Here is an 11,031-nt window from a genome sequence, read left to right on the forward strand (position 1 = left end):
GTCGATCTCACGCTCCATTCTTCCCTCACTCGTGAACAAGACCCCGAGATACTTGAACTCCTCCACTTGGGGCAGGATCTCGCTACCACCCTGAGAGGGCACTCCACCCTTTTCGGCTGAGGACCATGGTCTCGGATTTGGAGGTGCTGATTCTCATCCCAGCCGCTTCACACTCGGCTGCGAACCGATCCAGAGAGAGCTGAAGATCACGGCCTGATGAAGCAAACAGGACAACATCATCTGCAAAAAGCAGTGACCCAATCCTGAGCCCACCAAACCAGACCCCCTCAACGCCCTGGCTGCGCCTAGAAATTCTGTCCATAAAAGTTATGAACAGAATCGGTGACAAAGGGCAGCCCTGGCGGAGTCCAACTCTCACTGGAAACGGGTTCGACTTACTGCCAGCAATGCGGACCAGGCTCTGGCAACGATCGTACAGGGACCGAACAGCCCTTATCAGGGGGGCCGGTACCCCATACTCTCGGAGTACCCCCCACAGGATTTCCCCGAGGGACACGGTCGAATGCCTTTTCCAAGTCCACAAAAACACATGTAGACTGGTTGGGCAAAACTCCCATGCACCCTCCAGGACCCTGCTAAGGGTATAGAGCTGGTCCACTGTTCCGCGACCAGGACGAAAACCCCCACTGTTCCTCCTGAATCCGAGGCTCGACTATCCGACGGACCCTCCTCTCCAGGACCCCTGAATAGACTTTTCCAGGGAGGCTGAGGAGTGTGATCCCTCTGTAGTTGGAACACACCCTCCGATCCCCCCTTCTTAAAGAGGGGGACCACTACCCCAGTCTGCCAATCCAGAGGCACTGTCCCTGATGTCCATGCGATGTTGCAGAGGCGTGTCAGCCAAGACAGTCCTACAACATCCAGAGCCTTGAGGAACTCGGGCGTATCTCATCCACCCCCGGGGCCCTGCCACCAAGGAGTTTTTTGACCACCTCGGTGACCTCAGTCCCAGAGATGGGGGCGCCCACCTCTGAGTCCCCAGGCTCTGCTTCCTCATTGGAAGGCATGTTAATGGGATTGAGGAGGTCTTCGAAGTACTCCCCCCACCGATCCACAACGTCCCAAGTCGAGGTCAGCAGCGCACCATCCCCACCATATACAGTGTTGACACTGCACTGCTTCCCCTTCCTGAGACGCCGGATGGTGACCAGAATCTCCTCGAAGCCGTCCGAAAGTCGTTCTCCATGGCCTCCCCAAACTCCTCCCATGCCCGAGTTTTTGCCTCAGCAACCACCAAAGCCGCATTCCGCTTGGCCTGCCGGTACCTATCAGCTGCCTCCAGGGTCCCACAGGACAAAAGGGTCCTGTAGGACTCCTTCTTCAGCTTGACGGCATCCTTCACCGCCGGTGTCCACCAACGGGTTCGGGGATTGCCGCCACGACAGGCACCGACCACCTTACGGCCACAGCTCCGGTCAGCTGCCTCAGCAATAGAGGCACGGAACATGGCCCATTCGGACTCAATGTCCCCCCACCTCCCTCGGGATGTGGTCGAAGTTCTGCCGGAGGTGGGAGTTGAAAGCTACTTCTGACAGGGGCTCTGCCAGACGTTCCCAGCAGACCCTCACAACACGTTTGGGCCTACCATGCCTGACTGGCATCCTCCCCCACCATCGAAGCCAACTCACCACCAGGTGGTGATCAGTTGTCAGCTCCGCCCCTCTCTTCACCCGAGTGTCCAAGGCATGTAGCCGCAAGTCCGACGACACGACCACAAAGTCGATCATCGAACTGAGGCCTAGGGTGTCCTGGTGCCAAGTGCACATATGAATACCCCTATGCTTGAACATGGTGTTCGTTATGGACAATCCATGATGAGCACAGAAGTCCAATAACAAAACACCGCTCGGGTTCAGATCGGGGGGGCCATTCCTCCCCAATCACGCCCTTCCAGGTCTCACTGTCATTGCCCACGTGAGCATTGAAGTCTCCCAGCAGAACGAGGGAGTCCCCCAGAAGGTATGCCCTCTAGCACACCCTCCAGGGACTCCAAAAAGGGTGGGTACTCCGAACTGCTGTTCGGTGCATACGCACAAACAACAGTTAGGACCCGTCCCCCCACCCAAAGGCGAAGGGAGGCTACCCTCTCGTCCACCGGGGTAAACCCCAATGTACAGGCTCCAAGTTGGGGGGCAATAAGTATACCCACACCTGCTCGGCGCCTCTCACCGGGGGCAACTCCAGAGTGGTACAGAGTCCAGCCCCTCTCAAGGAGATTGGTTCCAGAGTCCAAGCTGTGCGTCGAGGTGAGTCCGACTATATCTAGCCGGAACCTCTCAACTTCGCGCACTAGCTCAGGCTCCTTCCCCTTCAGAGAGGTGACATTCCACGTCCCAAGAGCCAGCTTCTGTAGCGAGGATCGGACCGCCAAGGTCCCCGCCTTCGGCCACCACCCAACTCACACTGCACCCGACCTCCCTGGCCCCTCCCATAGGTGGTGAGCCCATGGAAGGGGGACCCACGTTGCCTCTTCGGGCTGTGCCCCGGCCGAGCCCCATGGGTGCAGGCCCGGCCACCAGGCACTCGCCATCGAGCCCCACCTCCAGGCCTGGCTCCAGAGGTGGGGCCCCGGTGACCCGCGTCCGGGCAAGGGAAAACGCGTCCAAAATTGTTTTTCTTCATAGGAGATTTGTTTGACCGCTCTTTGTCTCATCCCTCACCTAGGACCCAGTTTGCCTTGGGTGGCCCTACCAGGGGCATAAAGCCCCGGAAACAGAGCTCCTAGGATCATTGGGACACGCAAACCCCTTCACCACGATAAGGTGGCGGTTAAAGGAGGGGGATTATTAAACATCTAAAATGAAAATGTCAATGAAGTAAAAGTTGACGGACGACTAAGGTACATCAAAATCGCCTCAGTTAAAGGAATAAATTAGAACAGTAAACATACAGAGGATATCAAAAGATCGATATGCTCTTATTAAAATTTCCACTTTTGTCAGTGTAAAGCACAGGTGTCAAACTCCAGGCCTGGAGGCCGCAGTGGCTGCAGGTTTTCATTCTAACCCTTTTCCTAATCAGTGACCAGTTTTCACTGCTAATTCACTTTTTTCCCCCTTTATTTTAATAGCCATGTTAGAAGGATTCAGTCCTCTGAATTGATTTGTTTCCTCATTAAATGACAGCCAAACAGAAATGAGATGTGAAATGAGCCAACAGATGACCAGCTTAAACTGGGGCTTCAAACTCCAACCAGTTTCTTAATGAGAAGCTGATGCTTGCTGTTAATTAAACCTGTTATTTAATTCCCCGGCTTGTTGCTGCTCTCATTCTGCAACAGTAGACATTTCCAAAACTGCTGATTTTCTGTTTTTTATAAGAACAAATTGTCAAAGTGTTTTGGTGAGTTTATTTTCAGATATTGTGTGATGTGGTGGCTTGTTTTGTGTCTCATTATTGTTTGGCTGCTAATTAAGGAAAAAAGAAACAACTAAAGGGCCTGAGTCAAGTTAATTAAAAGAAGTCATTGGCAGCAAAAATTGGTCACTAATTAAGAAGATGGTTAGAATGAAAACCTGCAGCCACTGTGGCCCTCCAGGACTGGAGTTCGACACCCCTGGTGTAAAGGCTGAAATCAAGACAAACAGTGACTGACCCTTTCCACTTGTAACAAAATTTAAAGAAGACGTATTTGTAAATTTTTACTTTTCCAGCTTTGGTAAAATTTGTATATACAGTAGTTTGCGTAGCTAATGGAAGCATGCTTCTAAATAACAACATTGTTTTAGAAGTGGATTAAGAAATCATTTTAAATGGAAATGGAAAAAATATGCAAAATTTGTTGCATATGGCTATATTCTTGTGAAAGAGCCAAAGAAATTAAAGTTGCTGGGTTGTCTGAAAATCAATAGAACAGCTACAGTAGATCACAAACTACAAGAAAGCTGCAGGACTTAAAAAAAAAATCATCTAGATTATTAAAACTAAATATACTACTATTTTGAGTTTACACAGCATCAATAACAACCTTATCTCTCTATTATAAAAAAAAATCTTGGGATGAGGCGAGACTTTTTTTCCTGCGATAAGACGTGATCTTTTGAAGACAGACACTTCACGTCCCGTGAGACGGTCAAGTCACGTCATACTTACAACCTTTGGAAGCAAGTCCCGTGAGACAGTAACTTTTGCAAGTCACGCCCAACTTACAACCACTTTTAAACAAGACCATGGTCATCTAACAACTCAGTTGTTGGAATGCTTTTGGCAGACACAATTCCTGTGGTCTCAGCTCTTAAAAATTTTATACGTTCTAGATGACACGTCAACGACTAAGCGAAGAAGAGCAGCGTGTCGAAAAGAGACCCAAAAGTGTTGGAGAGAAAAGAATGCATAGACTTTGTGCCAAGAGATTTAACCATGCCCAGGGCTGGAAAAAGACAAAGCAGAATGTCGTAAAGAATTCAAAAATGCTGGCGTCATACACATGCAGAGCAGATTAGAGATAATGGAAGTAGGAAAATTCGAAAGTCTCAAAAAAATGATAGTAAAGATTGCATTTGAGCAAGCAAACGGAAAATATTATTCGGTGAAATAACAGAACAGCGAAAAGAGATCGAATAGTGTTTGAGGATGTCTGGGGGAGAAGAGAGACAAGGAAGTGAGACAAATGGACAGCTGCTGTGCAGGCTTTTAAACGTTCGACAAGCCACACGAAATGCAGATTACGCGACATGGCAGCAGCAGCAAGCCAGCAGCTGATTGAGCAAAGAAGAGGTAAAAAAAATAAATAAATAAATAACTATTATTTATTTCCCATTGTATCACCGTTTAAGAGGGGTTTCGGAGGAGCAACTGCATCTCCTTGGGGTGCATTCAACCACCCTCTTCACAATGGCACGTAGCGCTGGGGGGGTCGGGTGAAGACCCCTAGTACAAATTAAAAATACAATCATATTAGCTTTCCTTTCAACATTCCATTTAGCAAGAAGTGTATTCGTTACTAACATTACATCAAATCAAACAGACAAAAATTGGATTACGACCAGAATGGAATTCCATACAGCATTAGTAAATTAAGTTTTATTAGTTCGTGTTTCAATTTTCAAAGATGGTGAAGGAATAAATACTCTGTAAAGTGACTATGAAAGTGGCTATTACAGTACAGAAAAAGTACTCAAGTAAAACATGTATCCAGACTTCATAGTTCATTGTAATTAATAATGCTAGCAACATGTTAATACATTTATATGGCACCTTTCCCACGCTCAAAGCTAACTTTACAGAAATTTGAAAGGGGACTGTACTTTATATACATCGGACTTCCAATACAACTCGGAGTCCTGCCACATGCAAAAACTCGCTGACGACACTGCTATCGTGGGCTGCATCAGGAGTGGGCAGGAGGAGGAGTATAGGGACCTCATCAAGGACTTTGTTAAATGGTGCGACTCAAACCACCTACACCTGAACACCAGAAAAACCAAAGAGCTGGTGGTGAATTTTAGGAAGACCAGGCCCCTCATGGACCCCGTGATCATCAGAGGTGACTGTGTGCAGAGGGTGAAGACTTATAAATACCTGGGAGTGCAGCTGGATGATAAATTGGACTGGGCCGCCAATACTGATGCTCTGTGCAGGAGAGGACAGAGCCGACTATACTTCCTTAGAAGGCTGACGTCCTTCAACATCTGCATTAAGATGCTGCAGATGTTCTATCAGACGGTTGTGGCGAGCGCCCTCTTCTATGCGGTGGTGTGCTGGGGAGGCAGCATAATGAAGAAGGACGCCTCACGCCTGGACAAACTGGTGAGGAAGGCAGGCTCTATTGTAGGCACGGAGCTGGACAGTTTGACATCCGTGGTGGAACAACGGGCGCTGAGCAGGCTCCTGTCAATCATGGAGAATCCACTGCATCCACTGAACAGGATCTCCATACAGAGGAGCAGCTTCAGCGACAGACTGCTGTCAATGTCCTGCTCCACTGACAGACTGAGGAGATCATTCCTCCCACACACTATGCGACTCTTCAATTCTACCCGGGGGGGGGTAAACGTTAACATTATACAAAGTTACTGTCTGTTATACCTGCATTGTTATCACTCTTTAATATTGTTTTTTATCAGTATGCTGCTGCTGGAGTATGTGAATTTCCCCTTGGGAATAATAAAGTATCTATCTATCTAGGGGCTGCATAACAGCCATTTTCAAAGTAATGTATGCTCACTGAGCAAATTATCAGGAACACTATTTTATTAATTCTGGGTAGCACCTCATTTTGCTCTCCAAACAGCCTTAGCTCATTGTGGCATGGATTTCACAAGATGTTGGAAAACACTGCTTTCAGATCCTGGTCCATGTTGACAAGACTGCCTCACAAAATTTACGCAGATTTGTTAGCTACACATTCATGGCGTGAATCTCCGCTTCTACCATATCAAAAAATGGGCTTTACTGGATTCAGATCTGTTGACTGGAAAGACCACTGAACTCATTAATCATGTGCACGAAGCCACTTTGACTCAACTTTTACCTCGTGACATGGTGATTTATCATGTGAAAAGCGGCCATTAGAAGATGGGTAAATTTTGGTCATGAAGAGATGCACGTGGTCAGCAACAATACTCAAACAGGCCTTGGCATTCAATCAATGATTTATGTCTATATACTGTATATAAAATCCAACATCTGTCTGTCTGTATGTCTGTCCGCTTTTCACAAGTGAACTACTTAACGGATTTAGACCAGGTTTTTTTTCTATAATTTGCTTGAACATTCCGGTTGATTTTGCAACTTCTCTCATTGCGCTAAGTATTAAAGTTTGGTTGCTGCACCGATTTTTCACGCGAATCCAAGAGACAGGCTGTGGGCCAAGGGGAGGGGGAGGCGGGACCTCAGGAGTAGGGAGCGGGGTGGGGTGGGGCTCTCATCACTCATGCGCCAGCCTCCGTTCGAGTCGCTCTACCTCTTGCCATGTGTTGTAGAGTACTTTGCCTCCACTTAGCTAGCAATACCTGTTTGTACAGCAGACATTACCTTTTAGTAATGTTTGACGTTTTTGAGAGAGAGATCAGAGCTATGTGTGTTTTAGAGGGTACCTGCTCATTGACAGAGATATCACGGCCACGTACTGTTCTCCCCACATGGGGGACGCTCTCTCGTCAGAGCAGAACACGATCAGATACAGTGCCAATGTTTGACGTTGGTGCGCACCTACCTTCCGCTTGGCCAACTTTGTACATTTTTGGCAAAGAGATCACAGCTACATTCTCGCCCCTGATAGCAAAACCAAAAATATTTTATATCAAGAGTCCCTCGGATACGAAAGCTATCAATATAAATTCTTCTCAATGCAAATTATTACATTTTTTTTTCATTGATTTTTAAAGTTTGTTCAGTTTCACTACTATGCGGGCAGAGCTGCAGGGGACAGCTAGTTGGTAATAAAGCGTGCTAAGAAAACATTCCCCTCACCATTACACCAACACCAACACCAGCACCACCACTAGCCTGGACTGTTGATACATTGTGGGCTGAGAGCATGTCGGACCCTACCATCTGTGTGCCTCAGCAGAAAATGAGATACATCCAATTGTGCTTTACTCACTCAGAATATGGAACCAACTTAGAAAGCATTTTAAGATGGAAAATCTTTTATCTGTGGCACCTCTGCACGAGAACCACCTCTTTCAACCCTCGCAAACATATCCAGTTTATAATACCTGGAAAAGATTCAGGATTAAATTGCTCAGAGATCTTTATATAGACAACATATTTGCATCCTTTAAACAATTACGTTCCAAATTCAACCTCCCAGCTACACATTTCTTTCACTATGTTCAAATTAGAAACTTTGTTAAAGCCCGATTTTCCTCATCTCGTACCCTCCACCATTCTGGAAAAAATACTGCTCAATTTCGAGGAATTAGACACCATTAACGCATTATATAAAATCCTATTAGAGTCCCTTCCTTTCAAAGATCCAAAAGGACATTGGGAAAAAGATCTCTTAATCAATATATCAGAAAAGGAGTGGAAGGTAGCATTGCAGATAATTCACTCGAGCTCCATATGCGCAAAGCATAGAATTATTCAACTAAAAATTATATATCGAGCTCATCTGTCTCGCTTAAAACTGTCCAAAATGTTTCCAGGGCGAGATCCAACCTGCGAATGCTGCAACCAAGCTCCTGCCTCACTGGGTCACATGTTTTGGGCCTGCACCAAACTAACATCATTTTGGACCAAAATGTTTAAGTGCCTTTCAGACAGCCTTGGTGTCACAATCCCTCCTAACCCATTAACAGCTGTGTTCGGTGTTCTTCCAGACGGACTTGTAGTGGAGAAGGACAAGCAAACGGTGATTGCATTCACTACACTTTTGGCACGCAGACTTATTTTGTTAAATTGGAAGAATCCTGACTCTCCTCTGATAAGTCAGTGGGAAACCGATGTTTTATATTATTTGAAATTGGAAAAAAAATCTAATTCTCAGTTAGAGGATCCCTACAGAATTTTTTCAAAACCTGGCAGGATCTAATCAATAATATTTTAGAATAAGAAGAAATAATTATTTTCGCATTTTTTTCCCTTCTCCATTTTTTATTTACCTATATACATTTTTTCCTTTATTTTGTTTATTTTTTGTCCTATTAAAAAGACCTAAGCAATTCTCCTTTGGCCATGCTCTCCTTCTCAAGGGTGGGGTTTGATTTGTCTTCAATTCTTTTTTGTATAAATTGATCTATTTGTTTTGAATGATTACAATAAAATTAATAAAAAAAAAGAAAAAAAGAAAATGAGATACATCAGAACAGGCTACGATTTCCAGCCTCCAACTGTCCAATTTTGGTGAGCCTATTCCCACTGCAGCCATCAGCTTTCTGTTCTTGGCTGACAGGAGTTGAACCCGACATGGTCCTCCACTGTTGCAGCCCATCCACTTCAAGGTTTGACGTGTTGTGCATTTGGAGATACTTTATAGTTCACCACAGTTGAAAAGAGTGGTTATTAGATTAGCTTAGATAAACACAGATCAGATAAACCTTATTAATCCCAAGGAAAAATTTAGTTAACACAGCCCTTCTGTCAGCTCGAAGCAGACTGCCAGTTCTAGACTGACCTCTCTAATCAACAACTCATTTCCGTATGAGGAACCGACACTCACTGGATGTTTTTGTACCATTCTGATTAAACTCTAGAGGCTGTTGTGTGTGAAAACTCCAGGAGATCAATACTTACACCAGCCCGTCTGACACCAACAATTATGCCATGGTCAAAATCACAATTACTTAACTGATGTTTGATGTGAACATCAGCTGAAGCTCCTGACCTGCATCTGCATGATTTTATGCATTGTGCTACTGCCACATAATTGGCCAATTAGAAAACTGAATGAATAAAGACGTACAGGTGTTCCTGAAGATTTGCTTAGTGAGTGCATATATGGGGAGGTTATAAAAAAAAAAAAAAAAAAAACAAAAAACACAAAGATGTCATAAAATTAAATATGTGTATGGTACGGTGTCCTACAGAAATAAGAAACAGCGCCACCAAACCAAGATACAGTAAGCACTCTACAGGCCACCCTGAATTAATTTACTGGGGGAAAAAGTACATTTTAGCAGCATAAAAAAGTATCCACCTTGCAAACTGCATAATCAGGTTCTTACTCTACTAGACCACCACTGCTTCTCCTACTAGCCTACTAGTACCACCCATCAAAGTGCTTCTGCTTCCATAAAAAACACCAACACTCGAAAAACAGAAATGTCACAACTGTCCAACTTAAGCAGAACTGAATATGCGTACCTCTACACAGTACTTCTGTTTGTTAACAGTGCTGTCAGCAGATTAAATGCATTATGGAAGAAGCAGGGACACACAGCTTTTGCAAGTCAAAGCAGAGTATATTCTGGAGGACAGCTATCATTGGCGCTGTTATGGAAGCTTAAAAGGCCCTGAATGCTTTGGTTTCATATCGCATCACAGGACACAGAATAACTGGAGATGCCAAGCGTGCCAGCTGTTTTGTACCCACTTTAGTCCGATACCTCAAATGTTACTGAAGCTTTCCAGCTCCCAAATCCTGTTTATCGCATTGAGAAAGCAACTTACGGCATACCACAATGTTTGAACCCTTGCCAGGTGCGCTGGTCCCTTTGCACCCTTTACGAATCACGGCTTGTATATTTGTTATTCAGTGCCAACACCATGACAGCCACTGACCAACTCGCTCCCTCGAGCAGCAGGCCATCCTTACCCAAGTGCCTATGATGGGAGGGTAAACGCGCTCGCGGCATCTCATGTGCCTTTCTACCACATGACAGCTCACAAGACTTTCTTTCCCATGCTTAAGGTTAGGACCTGGATTGTTTTCTAGACACATTCACCTGTCACATTACTATAAGGAAGAGCCGCGTCCAGCCCCAGAGGAGGACCCGCCACGACTCACTTCATACTTCACAGACCTGCCTTTTCTTTGTAGACAGCGAACATCACGTAGGACGCAACACCTACAAGCACACGTTCTCTGTCACAATATGGTAAAATGATCGTTTCCGTACCTGTTGTGTCTCCCCTCGTGGTAATACGCATTCTTTTTCTGGATGCTCCTGACAGGGTGCAGAGGGATGTTGTCCGCCATCTTGGCAGGACTGTATACATGATGACGTCAGCCCTCGAAGGCGGAACCAATGGGTTCGCTTGGATTCTGATTGGACCTCTTCAAGGCAGGTGGCAGGAAGCCGTAGGAGCACCTGGCGAGCCGCAGGCGAGTAGAAGTTCACACCGGGCGAGACTGTAGACGTGAACTTTACAAGTATTTATGAAGAATTTGTTCCGTCATTTCCGAAACTTGAGGTTGATCTGGAGATTCAGATCAATAAGAACAATATATATATTTTTATATACATAAATATATTTTTCCAAAGAAATTCGCGTCTTGAACAACGAAAGTGCCTAGAACTACGTGATGCTTTGTTGTCATGTCTCTTACATTAAACTCATTATTTATCACATATTTAAAATACTATTAATAATTTTTGATATGTATAAAGTTATGTGTTACTG

General features: G+C 45.3%; 1 protein-coding gene across 1 annotated transcript in view; it reads right to left on the reverse strand.

Annotated features, from left to right (window-relative positions):
- The window catches only part of atp9b (ATPase phospholipid transporting 9B), a 320,223-nt gene extending 309,587 nt beyond the window's left edge, over positions 1-10,636 (reverse strand). Inside the window, exon 1 of the mRNA XM_028817197.2 lies at positions 10,527-10,636. Within this exon, the coding sequence (XP_028673030.1) occupies positions 10,527-10,606 (80 nt within the window). The 5' untranslated portion in view covers positions 10,607-10,636. The remainder of the gene's footprint in view (positions 1-10,526) is intronic.
- Positions 10,637-11,031: the final 395 nt, after the last annotated feature.

This window comes from Erpetoichthys calabaricus, chromosome 13 (assembly GCF_900747795.2).
Source record: "Erpetoichthys calabaricus chromosome 13, fErpCal1.3, whole genome shotgun sequence".
Taxonomy (NCBI): domain Eukaryota; kingdom Metazoa; phylum Chordata; class Cladistia; order Polypteriformes; family Polypteridae; genus Erpetoichthys; species Erpetoichthys calabaricus.